Source organism: Nomia melanderi, chromosome 7 (genome assembly GCF_051020985.1).
Source record: "Nomia melanderi isolate GNS246 chromosome 7, iyNomMela1, whole genome shotgun sequence".
Taxonomy (NCBI): Eukaryota; Metazoa; Arthropoda; class Insecta; order Hymenoptera; family Halictidae; genus Nomia; species Nomia melanderi.
Window position 1 is genome coordinate 15,103,323 of NC_135005.1, and position 16,899 is coordinate 15,120,221.

At 43.9% G+C, this 16,899-nt stretch overlaps 1 protein-coding gene across 5 annotated transcripts in view; it reads left to right on the top strand.

The window, feature by feature from the left end:
• Positions 1-16,899, top strand: part of LOC116425088 (neurotrimin) — a 124,004-nt gene that overhangs the window by 85,885 nt on the left and 21,220 nt on the right. For all 5 annotated transcript variants that reach the window (XM_031972299.2, XM_076369112.1, XM_076369110.1 and 2 more), the window contains one exon: positions 13,332-13,500. In XM_031972299.2, coding sequence (XP_031828159.1) covers positions 13,332-13,500 — 169 coding nt within the window. The remainder of the gene's footprint in view (positions 1-13,331; positions 13,501-16,899) is intronic.

The window sequence follows — 16,899 nt, forward strand, 5'->3', positions numbered from 1 at the left end:
CTTTAACCCTTTGCGAAGCATAGAAGTTTCCGAGAATAAATAATGATTTCCTACAACAGACGGAAATCGAAGGAAAGAAGTTATACAGGTAAAACGAACGGATTGTCTAGAGAAAAGAGAAACACCTTCGTTGATCGACAATCTATTAAGCAGTTAAATTGACTTTTTCAAATTCTATAGAACCCCCAAGAGTCAATCTATCGCACTTTAACCCTTTGCGGTCGGAGATTCTTTGAAACGTGCGAAACCTTCGATAGATGAAGCTAAATTGTATATCAATTGCTTAAATAATAGAAAAAAAAGGAAACTAAGCGGTGATCTGTTGCTGTTCGAGTAATTAAGTCATTTGTTTGCGATTTAGTCTTCCAAATATGAAAATTTCATCTCGCCAAAATGTCGAAATCCGTCCGCAAAGGGTTAAACCGTTGTGGAAGATTCTTTGGAACATAGAAAACCTTCAACAGACGAAACTAAATTATATATCGATTGCTTAAATAATAGTAAAAACAGAAACTACATGCTAATCTCTCACTGTCCAAGTAATCAAATCATTCGCCTGCGACTCAGTCTCCCAAGTATGAACGTTTCATCTCGAAACGTCGACGTTCGCCCGCAAAGGGTTAAATCGCGCTCCGTCCGAGTTTGCCAAACGCGCGAATGAAACGGAACGGTTCCCCTTTTCCTTCCCAGCGAGAAATTCTCCGGCGACTCCTTTGAACGCGTAACCGACCGCGAAGGGACAACGGATCTCCTAATTAACGAACGTTTCCGCCAACCTCTTTCGCAAACATCTCCGCGCTATCGATTTAAATCTCGCGTCGCGTTCCGTTCTCCGTCGGCTCGCGGCGGCCCGGGGATAAAGGGAAAACGCCCGGGAAAAACAGGAAAAAGAAGGAGGACGGCGTATTTGCGGTCTATAATTCAACGCACACCGAGACATCCGCCGCGGCGGATCGTTCCCCGATAACGATAAACCGGCGGGTATATTGAAAGAGATTTTTTCCGACTTTTTTCGCTAATCAACTCCGCCGGAATTCTGGAAAAATTAATTATCGCTCGACGCGCGACGCTCTCTTAACCGGCAGCAGCAGCATGCGCGTTACATACACCTCGCTCCGGTGTAACATGAACGTCGCGGTTCCTCGGGTAATTATCAATTAAATTTCTCGCGATGTCGGAACACCATCGTGCACAGCAAAAACACGAGGAATTAAGCGGAGCTGCGATCGCCTGCAGTTTGCGCGAATGATATGCATCTGGGAAACGATGAACTGAGTGAAAATTGAATCACTGTCCGGGCATGATAAATGAGAGTCGGAAGGTATACAGCGGAAGTGTACTACGCGTTTCAATTAAAATAATTAAGGAACCGTCTTCTTTGGATACCAGCTTCACAGCAATTTATTAACCCTTTGCGCTCGTAAGCTTTTCACTGGAAACATTCGAGACGTAGATGACATTAACTGAAACGAACCAATGAGAAAGCATACGTAAATTAAGAAACAAAGCTGTTTTATAGAAATATTTCGCAAATTGATGCATTACACGAAACTTATCCCTTTGCACTCTGTAGTCTCCAATATTGCACCAGTTGTAATATTAAATACTTTAATGAATCTTAAGTTCGAAAGTTCGATCTCGTCGAAAAATGAAAAATTGAAAGATTTAACCCTTTGCGGACGAAGATTCTTCGAAACATACAAAACCTTCAACGTATGAAGCTAAATTATATATCAATCGCCTGATTAATAGAAAGAAAGAGAACTACGTGATCTTTCACTGTCCGACTAATTAGATCATTTTTCCACGACTTAGTCTTAGTCGACATTCGTCCGCAAACATTCAAACGCCGATCATTTACAAAAATCTTTGCATTACATACAAAAACTCGACCAAACAAACGATCAGTAAAACTTAAACGATTTAAACCAAAACCATTCGATAATTCTTTCCATTCGACGTATTCTACGGGGAATCGCGCGACATTCGACCTGTTAAAAGCGCACAAATTATCCACCGGTTATTAAGTGTTACCGCGCTCATCGCGAATGCGTTTCACTTCTTTCTCTCCCTCCCCCCGCGCGGTGATTTCGCGAAATCAATACACAGAGAGAAATTCGCGGGGAACTGGGTCGCGAGAGGACGACTCGCGCCCGTTCGTATCGATTAACTTATTAATCGGCGGCATTATATGGAAAATCTCTCTAGGAATTTTAACCTCGCCGCGGACTGTTCGCGTGTGCACGCAATCGTCGGCGAATCGCTTTATCGTCCGGCCCCCTCTCATTGTTTTCGGGAAGCACGGCCACGCCGTTTGCGCCCGTTCATTATCGGGCTTCGCGCGCAGCCGACCGAAAGCGCGGACGGCCCGGCCGGCGATTAATAAAAGAGGGAAACATTGTTTTTCCGATGAGCCAAGCGGGGACAACGGGAAACGCGCGGCCGGCGATAACGCGAGGAAACTTCAGGAACGAGCCGATTAACCCCCTCGCGTATTATTTACTTCCGCCGCTGAGCTCGCGCAACGTTTCGCCGTCGACTTCCAAGATATCCAACGAAATTTCCCGTTACTTAACCCTTTCGCGACTGACCATTCTTCGCCACTTTTCGCGAAAGCGCAAGTGAACCATACTTCGCCACCAATGTATTCGTAGCTTTATTTTGAGTTCGCTATTATAGCGATCCCGGGCGAGCTCCCAAGTTTATAGCGAGGCTACTATTATTGTAGATAGTGGAAAGGTGGATCTTCGGTGAAAAGAGAATTGGGAATAAATATGTGTATTTAATGAGGTAAGGAAACGATATGGACAACACGTAAAAATACAATTTAATACTTAGTTTGAGTAGAGCAGTGTAAACGATTATTCTTACTAATAATATTGAAAATAACGTAGCGATATAAACCAAGTGTTTTTTCAAATAAATTTCAAATAAGATATCGTAGTGATAGAGTTACCGAGGAGAATATGTAAAGGAAGTTCGGAGTGCGAAGGGTTAACGTTCACATCGACGTTGTTTCGTTGAATTACGGATTAACACATTGCGTACCGGCTAATTTTCAGAAAACTGAATTGTGATGGCAATTTTCGCTGAGGTCAACTTATATCACTATACATAGAAAAACTCAGATATATTGTTACGTAATATATTTTAAATAGATAATCAATTCGAATGAAATTTTATATTTTTCTCAATGCTGTGATAATTAGCGAAGTTGCATAGCTAAGTGTCTTTATATAAAAGACATTTATATTTACTCAAGAGTATTTACTCAAGGCTGATTAACCATTAAACGGACTATTAAAGATTTCTCGATCAGTTTCTCGACAACAGTATCAATCGTCTGCAGTCGAACGTCGTCGCAACGGAGAATTCGAGATCTCTGAATTTGAAAGCGGCGGACGAACCATTTGATTATTTAAATAAAGAGAGATTGAAATGTGGGTTTCCCTTTCCTGGTGTTCCAGAGTCCGATGAATAACCGAGTTTCTTTATGAGAAAGGTTTCCAGGGGAAATTCTTGTCCGCGATGGATTAACTGCAACCCTGAAGTAACAAGTTCTGTTGAATAATGAGCAACGGTCTCTTTCGGGAATATTATGGCAAAGGAAAATTGTTAAGCTGCTTGGCTAATGGTATTAAGAAAGCTCGTGTAATATTTTACTATCGACAATTTGTAAATTTTCCATTCTACTTCAGGTGGAAATTTCATTTGAAGATGATACAACGATAATAGCGAAATTGTCGTTTGCTTTGATCCGTGGGTAACGAACAACATTGATTCTTGTTAAGTTTAGAAATCTTACTGTCATTGTACGGCAAAGGGTTAATATGATGCTCCATTTATTTATTTAAGAATATTTGGGAGTCATTGAGATACCTTTAAATGGTACAATTGTGAGGCTACAAATAAATATAGAAAAAATTAGTAACATTCTATACTTCCTGATTAGCTGCAGACATGATTCTTTAAAATGAACTTAACAAGGAATCATACATAAATTAGTTAACAAAGCTATTTTCTTTCAATATTTCACGTATTGATGCAGTATACAAAGGTTAATGGTGAATTCCAAATTTTATCATTTTTCTCGAAATCGTCTGGTGACTGGGAGTCACTCGAGTGCAAAGGGTTAACACAAGAGGTTAATATACTATTTACTTTCACTAAGCTCATGTACCATTTTACTATCGACTCTTGTAGCTTGTTCGATGGTTAACCCTTTGGCGTACTATTTACTTTCGCCACTAAGTTCGTGTAATATTTTACTATCGACAATTTGTAAGAAGTGCAACAAAACTGTCCATTCTACGTCAAGTGGAATTTTCATTCGAAGATAATACAATGATACTAGCGAAACAGTCGTTTGCTTTGATCCCTGGGTAACGAGCAACATCGATTGCTGTTAAATTAGTCTAGAAATCTTCGTCTCACTCGTCATTGTACGGCGAGGGGTTAAAGTTGAGACGAGGTTTGTTTCATCGGTTCTATCAGTTCTATCGAATAGCGTGTCGCACGATGGGAATATCGAGAAAATTGGATGCAAAGTTTTTACGATCGTTTCCGTGGTACGATGGAACCTTGATACACTTCGAGATTGAATATTGAGATCGACGAAGGGAATCGACGACGTAGAATTAGCGACTCGTCGCTATCGATCTCGATTGTCATTTATTAATTCAATCGAATCCGACGATCGTAGAAGAGAATTCGCGATCGAGTGGTGTTCAGGTAATTCGAGCACAGCCGGAATCGTCTGATTAGGTTACACGTTGACAAACCCCGTTTACGCCGGCGCGCATCCGATCTAGATTTTCCGGTGTCCTCTTTTATTAATCGCGAGCGATCATCGTTATAACGAGTCGTTATCAATTACCGATAATTCCCTGTGATCGCTTCGATTCCGATCGTAATTCGATAACGACCGACGATTACGGAAGACAATTTGCGAATCGGATCATCGATTACGTTTCAATCATCGTCGGTAGCGTCTAATCGGATCGCGTTTTCCCGGGCGCTGTTTACGTTGCCGGACCGCGTTCCGCTCGGACCGGATCGGCAATTTCGTGACAGCTAAACAATCTCGGAAAACAATTTACATTCGTGTCATCTATTACGCTGTAATCATTTCCACTGGCGTCTAATCAAATCGTATTTTCCCGAGCCCTGTTTGTATCGTTGCCCGTGTTCCTCTGGATTCCAATCGGCAATTCGATAACAACTAAACAATTTCGAAACACGCGTTTAATTCGGATTATTCGCGTTTCGTCGCAGCCCTCGACAAAGTTGAAACTGCACCGATGCAACAGAGAATTCAACATTCGTTTTTATCTGTGCGATTTGCACGCTTGAATTCAGTTCGAATTGAAGAGAGAAAATGTAATTCGAATGAAATTACAGATTTCAGATTTGTTTTGAAATCTACCACTTGGATCATTGTAAACTCATCACGGAGATCCCTAGATTAATTGAACAGCACTCAATAAATGTACTTCGATCCGTGGGTGATCAACAACATTATCTTCAAATGAAACTCCTTAACACTAAAACTACCGAGCAGTTAAAAGAACTTTTCGAAATTCCTCGAAAAACCTCAAGAGTGCATCTGTTGAGACTTCAATTGATTTGTAATTTAGTTTACGTATTGATAAATTAATTTCTTTAATAATTACGTAGAGAAAAATTTATCAGAAGAAATCAGGAATGGATAATTTTGACCCGTTTGGTAGTTCAACACGTTACGAGCCATTTTGTTCATCTCAGCTTACATCAGTTACATTCAATTCATTTATTTATTACTCAACACGTCTTCGAGAGTTTCCATATCAAACAGAAGTACTTTCAACGATACGCAAAGGAAACAACTATCTACTGTTATCAAAAATGTTAATGAAATTACCATTAACAATGTAATATTATTGCGTTACAAAGTAATATTCCTAAAATCCAATATGCGTCAATCCGACGCGTTCCGTAAACCTAGTGTTAAATATCAGTATGTTTTACAACTATCATAAAGAAATACCTTGTATAAATTAAGTGACAGAACTACTTTATTCCGATATCCCACGCGTCGATACATTATAGAAAATTTGATATTGAATTCTAAATTAGATTATTTTCGGTCAAATCGAATAACGATCGCAAGGCGCCGCTCGAGTGCAAAAGGTTAAGCTTCCTATGAAAATCGTAAAATTAAAATTCGCTCGTCGAACGGTTCCAAATTTCCGAAATACCCCTCGGGAATTCACCGCGCGGTTCCCGATTCGGGAACGTCGTGGCCGTCGATCGATGGGTGGTCCGTCGGGCGAGGTTTCAATTAACTATCTTCGCCGGAGCCTTCGGCCTCCGCGGGGGATTCCCAGGAGCGTTCGCTGTGGATCCTTCGCTTTCGAAATTACTCGGGACAAATTCGGAATAACGAATTGAACGGTTACCGGCAAACACGCCGGGCCATCTAATTTCCATAATTCGAGCGAGTTCGCAACGCTCGCGTTCAGAAACGGATTCGCGCGATCGTCGCGGGAACGCGTTCTCACGTTTCTTCCGTTCCTCGCCGAGCTTATCGAAATTGGCGCGCGCGTGTCCGTAATTTCGCGCCAATTATCCCGGCGAACTGGGACGCGGCGCGGGAACGCGACTGCATCGACGCCATTTTCCTTCTTTTTTCCCCTCGTATTTCGTTCATTTTAACGAACATATCTCTCGAATTATTCACGGACATTTGCAACGGATACTCCCGCGCCGGCGGTCGTTCCGATCGATAAATCACGGGACAACTGGACCGAAGTTATCGCGGCCGTGTTAATTAGGAGCAAATTACAACTATTAATCATTCGCGCGCGCCGAAAAATTATGCGAAACATGCGGAATTCATCGGAATACATTACATTAATCCCTCGTCCCATTTGTCTTTGACTTCTGCCCCAGTTTCTTTTTCTCCCCGCCGCCCGGTACACGGGAATATTCGCTGTTTAATAATTGCATTCCGCGCTGCGAGCCAATTACCGATATAATTAGACGAGCCGATTGCGCACGCGGGAATCGAATTTTTGCGCGAGCCCGCCGCATTCTTCGAGGAAATTCGGTTCGAGAATTAGCGACGCCTCTGTTTAGAATTAATTCGGAACCGCTTCGAAATTCTACCGTCTTGTTCTACTGTTTAGTTGTAGTTCGACGGACTTTCGATACTCTCGTTTGTTCCTCGTCGATTTTAACCCTTGCGGACGAAGACTCTTTAACCCTTTGTCTGCCACGTAACCAGAAACTGAGAAATTAAAATTCTTAATAATTGCTCCACTATCTTCCTTATGTTTCATGTATCCAACAAAATTCGGTTTGTTCGGTACGTCATCGAAAGAATCAATGTCCAAGTTTCTGTAAAAAATGTCACCCGAATTTCGGTGACGTGGCAGTCAAAGTGTTAAAGTACACAAAGCTTGCAACAAGTGAAGCTGAATTATACATCGAATGCTTAAACAATAGTAAAAAACGGAACTATACACTGATCACTTGCTATTCAAGTAATTAAGTCGTTCGTTTGCATCTCGGTATTTCAAATATGAAAATTTCATCTGACCGGAATGTCAACGAAGATTCTTTGGAATATAGGAAACCTTTAGCTTCATCTGTTGAAGATGAATTGTACATCAATCGCTTAATTAATAGAAAACAACGAAAATAAGCGGTGACCGCTTGACGTTCAAGTAATTAAGTCGTTCGTTTGCAACTCGGTATTCGAAATATGAAAATTTCATCTGACCGGAATGTCAACATTCGACCGCAAAGGGTTAATATCTCCGTGTCTGGCCATCGATCGCTGATACTACTGCCAGTCGAGAAGCTGTACGTCCAATCGCTCGCCGCTTCTACTTACTATTAACTCTCGCGTGTCTGACCATCGCTTGCCACTTCCACTCGCAATACAACTATCAGCTGGGTCAAAGTGACTCCTGATTTCTCCCGTTAGGAATAAATATATATGTATTTAATGAGATAAAGAAACAATATGGACGACACGTAAAAATACAACTTAATACCACGAAGGCCAACACACGACTCTCACGCACAAAAATGTTCTCTGTCTCTCACCAAAATGTCCTCACGCTCGCATTCGCACTCGCTTTTAACACACACCCCCATTCGCTGTCTTTCTCACCCTTGCACCCTTCTCACTCGCATCTTTCGTCCACAGTCAAATTCACGCAGTCACGTGCACGCTTTTCTCGCGGTCCAGTCGCTCGGTTCCAGACACTCTTCCTCGCATTCTTTCAGCCACCGGAGATTTTCTAAACGCAGTCACGCTATTTTCCAATCATCCCGGCGCCGGTCCGTCGCAATACCTGGTCGCCCTTACGCACGCGCAACAAACCATTCATCCTACAATACTTTAATCTACGCTAAATATTCTAGATACTACATAAATTTACTTTGATTTATTTCTTGAAGAACGTAGTAAGAAAATTATGATTGATACTGATAAACAGAAGCGCCTCCGCGCACTCCGCAATTTTCACAACGCAAGAAGAATTAACACAAACGGTTAATAAACGTACAGTCCGTAGTTTCACAAAAAAACTCCACCATTAACGCCATAACTTCCCATCAGTCCAGTCGACTTCCCAAAATATTTCTATCGCTACCCCTACACCGCATGTATCGAGTCTTCGTCACGACCCTTACTGCGTCATTAAACAATTTCTTCCAAAACCTCTCGTTAAAGCACCCACTATTCCTTCGATAACCGTAAAACCAGAATTCCGGAACGGGTCAATTCGAAATCACGACCCATTCGTTAGCTCCAGTTGAACCTGCACCTCCCCCACACACCTCCCCCACATCCCCAATTTCCAACTGGAACTCACCGTATCAATTCGTTCGCAACCCTCTCTCTCTCTCTCTCTGAAAACTCTTACCGCAAACTCGAAAACCAATTCTCCGCGCACCGCAGCCGAAATGTCTAAAAACCCGAACTCTCGTCGCAACAAACTCCCCGCGCAACGATAACAGTTCCGCCGGTAAGAACCGCGCCGATCACCGAAACGACCGTCGCAAAACAACCCCCGTACTCCTTACCCCCTTACCCCGTAGAAAAAAGAGTCCAGTCCGACCTCGGTAATTCGATGATTCGCGCGGCGGCCGAGTTAAATCGATCACCGGAACCCGCCGAAAATCAATCTTCCCCCCGCCCTGAAAGAATCTCGAAATTGGGTCCCGCCTGACCCGGTCACCGGTCGATCCACCGTTCAATCTCGGCGTTCGCTGTTTACATCGGTGCATTGTCGCGGACGCGAAACGACGGTCGCGGTCCGTTCGATTGCTCTCGTCACTTCATCCCCCCTCCGTTCTCAGCCGCTCGGATGCTACCGTCCGTCGTTTCCCACACTCCGTTACGATTCATTTCAATAAATTGATAACAAGTCTCGTTTCCCGTTTCTCGCTGTTCCGGCGTGGACTCGGATCCCGCGGATTTATTAAACGAATCGGAATCCCGGTGAATTTATCACCGATCGACGGGAACCAGTGCTCGCGTCGCCGCTCGGTTAAATTGTAATCGGCCGTCCCGCTCGCCGCTGCTCCGCGCCGCGTCGCGCGGTGCCCGAATAATTCCGTTTGTAAAGTTTATGCTAATGAGGCTCGCTGGCTTGTTAACAATTCCATTCGAATGCCGCGGACACGCGACTGCAGCCGGGGTTTCATTAAAACGCTTCAATTTCACCCGGCCCGGTATTGGCGCGAGCAGCGGCGGCGGCGGCGGGGGATGGGGGTGGCAGCAGGAGGCGCGGCCTTTAATTTTATTTCGCGCGGGGAACAACATTTCTGGGTGTCGGCGGTGGGGGGAAGAGAAGAAAAATGGGACGAGATACAATCGTTACTCCTTTCCCAGCGAAATGGAATTTTCCGTTGTCTTCGACCGGTCGGGACCAGTCAAATCGACTGGTTCCTGTTCGCTTTGATCGTGTTTGCGAACCGGAGCGCGTCCGATCGGCCGGTCGATTGAGTCCGTGTCTTGCGGCGGTATTAAATGAGTTTTTGCTTTTGTAATTGTATCTTGCGGTGTTGGGATTGGATCCTCGCGTTTTCGGTAATTGCTTTCCCCTCGTGATTTTCTTTTAGTGGAAACATTGGAGTCTATCGGTTGTGTTCTCGTTTCGTCGGTGTTGTAACGCGGAGGTTCGGATTTTAGAACGCGGATTAACGGGGTCATTGAATTATCGGCTCGGAACGGCGTCCGCGATTTTTCCATAATTATGGAAGAAAAATTGGAAGTGGGTCGCGCGTGATAACGCGATATTTCAGCGGCGCGATAAATGTTGCCGGCTGAAACGGACGTTTCCCGCTGATCGGATATCACATCGGAGTTTTTCCTTTTGTGCACCGCGAGGCGTGCTGTAAATAAATTATTCGCCTTTTGCAATGGGAAACGTTTAGCCCCCACCCCGTATGCGTAATGGAACCGACGTATCTCCGTTTGATCCTAGATTTTATAAATTGATTCCGGAGGTTGCGCCTCACAACTGAATTATTCCGCGGTGTCAGTGGAAAGTATTCATTTCGGATTCCCTTTACGATCATTGGGAACGTATTTAATGTGTACGAAATTATTATTCAAACAAAACAGTCGAACGACACGTGGACTGAGATACATACGTAATTTTAAATTTAACTCGTAATATGGTGGAATCTCATTGATACAGTCTTCCATGATAAAAAGAACTCTATGGAATTCATTCGATTATTTAATATGCTCCGTGCCACGTGTACCGCATATGGTACACGGCAATTTTTGTAAGAAAATATTTTTATTTATTGTTCACTGTTACAAAGCAGTGAGCACATGAAGAAACAACATCAAATTGCAAAAAAATCATCAAATATTTGAATATAACTTATTACTTTACTTGAAATATCAATATAGTTCATAAGCAAAGATCACCGAAGATCACCGAATTATATCACCTTGCTTCCTATCAATATTAATTAACCCTAATCGCATGTTTCTATAACGAATCATACCACGATGTGACTCTCAGTCACTTATGAGAACAAAAGGAATCATTAACCCCTTGGTCTATGACATATTCCTCAACTCTGGTTGATACGGCTGCTCTGTCATTAATAATTTATTGAAAAAAGAGAAAAATTCTAAGCATATATTATGCCTATATTTCCTTTTAAGTATAATAGTTAACCCTTTGAACTCTGTAGGCTCCAATATTCCAAGAATAATAGATATTTCAATAAATCTTAAAGAAACTGCCCTAAAATTATTAGATTTTCCACACATCCAAATTTTGCACTGAGAAGGAAAATAAAAGATCGAAGGTATGTTATAGCATTCCTAATTTTCGCCAAGGATACTATAAAAGTTCGTTGCAGTTGCCGATAGATCACAAAACAACCCGAAGTGCCAAGGGTTAAGCCCTCGCGCACAATGCCGCATTCATCTTTCCACTTTTCGCCGGGCCGTTCTCTATCTTGCCGTTGTTTCGGGTGCCACGAATATTTACCGTGGGGTGGTGGTCCCTTGACAAATTTCGCGTCCGCGGCGAGGAACCGCGCGCTCGCCGGCTAGAACGGAGATTCCATTTAACCGCGGATAAGCGAATTTCCGGGCAATTCGGTTTCTGGACCCGGCGAAATAAATTCGTTTTGGCTCGGGGGCTAAAATGAGATCGCCGGGCTCTCTGTTTTACGCCTAACGAGCGGCCGCTGCCGGCCGGACGGGAATTTGCTCGCTTAGCCGGGTTTACAGGACCCTCGCCACCTTTATTCCTCCCCGTCTTTCGCTAATTCCCCGCCGTCGCTTCTCCTCTTCTTCCTTTTCTTCCGTTCCCCTTCCTTTTTTTCTCATTCTCCGGGCTCTCGGTGTGTGTACGGTAAATCCGGGATAGCCGGGCCACGCCGGGAGATCGGTCAGTGTTGATATTTTAAAGTAAACTGAAGCGTGAGAGGAATCTGCACCTCATTTAACCCCTGAACCGCTTTACCTAGCTGCGCCGATATTGAAATAGCTGCGTGTACATTGGGTAATTACTTTTATAAGACGACGCCGCGTCTCGTCGGACCTGTGGCGAACTTCGCGCGAACGAGTAGCCACGCCCGTGCGCATTGTTTTCGTGATGGATACTTTTTTACGAATACATGTGTATCGTGTATGATTCCTCGTTAACGCGTTCCGTGCCACGGAAATTTCGGTCATACTTTGAACTGTATTGATTCTCGAATATAACTTAATATTTTATTTAGAGAATCAATACAGCTCAAAATATGACCGAAATTTACGTTACAAAGCACCGAGAGCATCAAGGAACGATATCAAAATATATGAAATTAAAAAAAAACTTTAAACAAAATATTAAGTTATATTCAAGTGTCCCTTACAAATATTTTGCTACAAAAATTAACGTGTACCACATTTGGTACACGTGGCAGTGAACGTGTTAACGCTAGAACTACTTGCTTCGCAATGATTGACACCTCGAGAGCGTTAAATATTTGAAATGATCTTGAAAAGAAATAGTTTCATTCGAATACTACAATAAGTATCTGAAGAAGCTGAGAATAATCTATTGTTACAATTTCTATACAGATTATATAATAATATTAAATCACCTAGAATTCGCTAAGCTTAATAACAACCTCGATAACTGACTAATGCGTCTCGACCTGTATAAATCGTTGTTTTCGCTTGCTTATACACTTACCAAACAAAACAATCGAAATCAGTGATTTCGACTGGTAATTCCAGTGTTGAATTTCAGCCTAGATATTACTTAATCACCTTCTTTAACAATTCCCCAAAGAGGTGTACCTTCTCAGTAACCGCAAAAGAGAAACTCAAAAAATTCGTCATTTTGACCCATGGTAGTTCTATTAAGGTGCCAGATATTCACCACGATAGATTAGTATTCGAATGAAACTATTTATTTTCAAGATCATTCCGAATATTCACTGCTTCTAACATATCAGTAATTTCGAAACAGAACAATCGAAATCAGTGATTTCGACTGGTAATTCCAGTGTTAAATTTCAGCCTAGATATTACTTAATCACCTTCTTTAACCCCTTGCCCCACAACGTCCGCCGTGGCATTGAATTATACTTTTCACCCATTATCCATGTTGTTTCCATATTTCATTAACTACACACATTCATCCCTATCTCTCTATTACTCAAGATCCACCTTCTCATCATCTACACTATACTAACCCCACAGCTATCGTCACAATTCCTCCAGAATCATCAATTCCGATCCACGGACTCCCCTCGTCATCGCCGAAATCCCGCTCCCTTCTCATTCGATCTCACGTCTGTCTCTTGCAACGCAGGTGATCAACTACGACAGTCCACGGGGCGGTGTGTCGGTGATCACGGAGAAGGGCGAGGTGACGACCTCGTATCTCCTGGTGCAACGCGCGCAGCCCGCGGACAGCGGACAGTACACTTGCCACCCTAGCAACGCCAACACGAAGACCGTCTTGGTGCACGTACTTAACGGTATGTACGCGAGTCCCCTGGAAACTAGAAATCCAATGGTAACCCCGACTGTGCTACTCGTCGATTCTACCTCTTTGTTCCTTTCCCTCCCCTCCTCCTCCGCCCCTATTCTCTCGTCTCCATTTTTCCTCGGTCGCGTTTCATCCCCATTCTCTCTCCCTCTTCCCGGTCCTCCTTTCCGCCATTTTTTTTTCCTCATTTTCCCTCATAACTCCCCACCCCGGTTTCCTTTTTCTCCGTCCGTTAATTCGGGAACTGTTCAAACACGGCCGGGCTCCTCCGTCTTGCCGGGCGGTGTTTAACATGGAGCGGGATCAGCGCGACTCGGGGATTCCCGGCGATAGCCCCGAATCACAGTGTACACGCGGCCGCGGGAAGAGGAGCGAGTAAGGTGTAACGGGTAATAAGTAATTTTTTATTCAGCCGGCGAGGGACGGTGCTCGGCCGGCGGACACGGCGATGAAAAAGAGTATTATTAGATCCGGCCTCGGCGGCGTGTTTCATCAAATGTGCGGCTCCGGCTGCCGCCCGGCGGAATTACCGGTGCCGGCTGGTTTTCTAAGGGCTCCCGATCCTTCCTCCCCGGCTCCTTCGGATTGTTTTTCCCCGGGTTTCCCCGGTCTGCTTCCTTTTTCCCGCCGTCGAATTTGAATGAGGCGCCCATCGATCGAGGTGCCCCGGCCGTTTCCGTTGAACCCGCCGCGGGATGAATGGCCGCCGGTGGAGTTTCATTTAGATTTAATTAATACACTCTTTTCGGCGAACAATGGGTATCGCGTATAATGTATCATCGCGCGCCGCGCTCCGAAAATCGTGAGACCGCGGGAGCCCGATGGGCGCGTTGTAACCTTATAATTAGCGCGGGAGAGGCGCGGAGCGGAGGGAAAGTTGAGAACACGGAAGAAAGAATAACTAATTAAGTGGAAAGCTGCGCGTTGTTTTCCCTCGGAATGATGCTGTTCCTCGGATAACACGGCCGGCTTCGCGAGCCATCTCTCCGCTGCGCGGCAACGGTCGCGCGATGCGCGAATGTCGCTTAGAACGGAATTCCGGTTGTAAATAAATTCCGCGGCCACGACGCGTACCTGAATAATCCGGCGGGCGTGTGCCGTTGAATCGAATTCTTCCGAGCGATGTTTTCATTCGATTAACAGTCTTGAACAGGGGCGCCGGATGAATGCGAAATTTCGGCGAATTAAGCGGCGGGACAGCACGCGCGGAACCGGATGCGAGAGTTTCCTTCAACCGGTTCGCGCCCGTATGATCGAATGAGGGATATTCCATTACCTCCGAATTCCGTGCTGTTCGTCGCGTTTGAATAATTGAACGCGTGGGAATAAGAACGTGGATCGTGATAGAAAGTTCTAATATTATAGTAGACGGCGACGATGGAGATTGAATTAACAGCGGTGCGTCGTTGATGATATTTTAATGATAATAATAGTGGTGGTAATATAATAGTAACAATAATATCGCGGTATTGATCGACCGTTAATGGACAATCTAATCTGAAAGCACAAACGCGCACCGGTGATATTATACAAATGGATTAACCCGTTAACCGCAGATAACGGCTCTATTCGTTCCACTATTTCTCGGTGTCTCTCGCTGACACTGTCAGTAATTGTCCCGGGTTATCTTATATCGACGGGGAGCGTCACGCGCGGAGGAATAGGAATTATTGTATTGTGAATTATACTGTTGCAAAGTACTCCGATTGTCACGAGCACTTTTGAGTATGCTGAGTTTTTCGAAGGACCCAATGTTGGGACTAAACGACTGATTGACTGATAGCTGAGCTGATTCTCAACTGATTCTGACTCTGAACTGAACTGCTACTGAATTTCACTGAACTGATTCTGAACTGATACTGACTGCCAAACTGAGCCCTTTTCTGACGAAGGATATTTGGGAGTCTGAAATGTTACCTTTAAATGGTACGATTGTGAGACTACAAATAAATATAGAAAAAACTGTTAAAACAGGTAGAGGTTACAGTAAAATAGAATGTCGAGTCCGACTCGACATAAGCTGGAGAAAATATGAAGGGTTAAATTATACTTTGTACTGCTACGTGAAATATTTGAGTAAAATAGCTTCGTTGCTTAATTTATCTGTGAATTATCGTTAAGTTGGTTTCAAACCATGCCGTCTCGTCGGAAAATGTTGAATATTTCTTGTGCAAAAGCTTTCGAGTGCAAAGGGTTAACGCATCGAACGCCGGCTAAATTTCAGCTGCTAAAAACGCGAGCGTCGGTGATTTTATTAAAAGATAGTTTCAAACTAACAGAAGAAGCATCTGCTTGAAAGATTTTAACAGAAGACGATCTGGTAAATTGGGAAAGGAAAACAATGGAAGCAATTGTTTCTCTAAAAATAGCATCAATGCTATACAGCAGTAACATAGAATGTCGAGTCCGACTCGACGTGGGACAGCCAAGGCAAGGGGTCGAAGAACGTCGCGACGAAGCGAGTCGCAACTCGACGCGCGGCACGGTGAACTAATAACGCGTTCCCGGGGAAAAATCGCTTTTTTTCAGTCGAAGTGTCTCAAAGGGAGGAGACCGGCACGACGGGAACTTCCGAACTCGCCGCTCGAATCCGCGCGGGAACGCGTATTTTAACGAGGGCCCTGTTCATCGGCTTTTCCCTCTCCCTTTTTTCCTGCCCGTTATCCTCCTTTTGCGCACGAATATCTCGTTCGCAACTTAATCCACCGCAACTCGCCGGACGAAACGAGGAGAATGTGGCCGGACACGGTTACTTCGGGAATTATTCCGTTGGAAACGATCCCCCGGACAAATTGAAAGGGGAAACACGCGTCGTTGCCGATCGATTAGCCGATAAATTTCAAATAAAAACGGAACGATAGGGAAATCCATTTTTTCCGAACGCTGCCGCCGCGACGGTTCGATCGATCGAGGTTATTTTCGTTACAGCTCCGCCTCGTTTTATAATTAATTCAACGGGCGAATATGAAAAATCGGGGGACACGTCGCGGCCGTCCATCGGTTCGACCGGACGAAATCGTAATGAGTTAACCCTTTGTCGAACGTTGATGTTGAAATTGAACTTTCGCATTCGGAACGTGTCGCGAACGAATTATTTAACCCTTTGCACTCTGAAGGTGCCTCTCAGTCACCACTCGATTAGTGCAATACTAATTTACCAAATTGTAAAATTTTGTATTTAACGTTAAGTCTTGAGTAATCGATACGTGAAATGTAGAAATAATTGTTCCCCTTACTTTGTGAATAGATTCCTCGTTAAGTTAGTTTTAAAAAATGTCGTCTATATCTCATAGAAATAAATTCAATATTTCTAGTGACATTTTTGGAGTGCAAAGGGTTAACACTTTCGTTATCTTCAATCGAACTCACTGATTTGGTTAAAAACTGT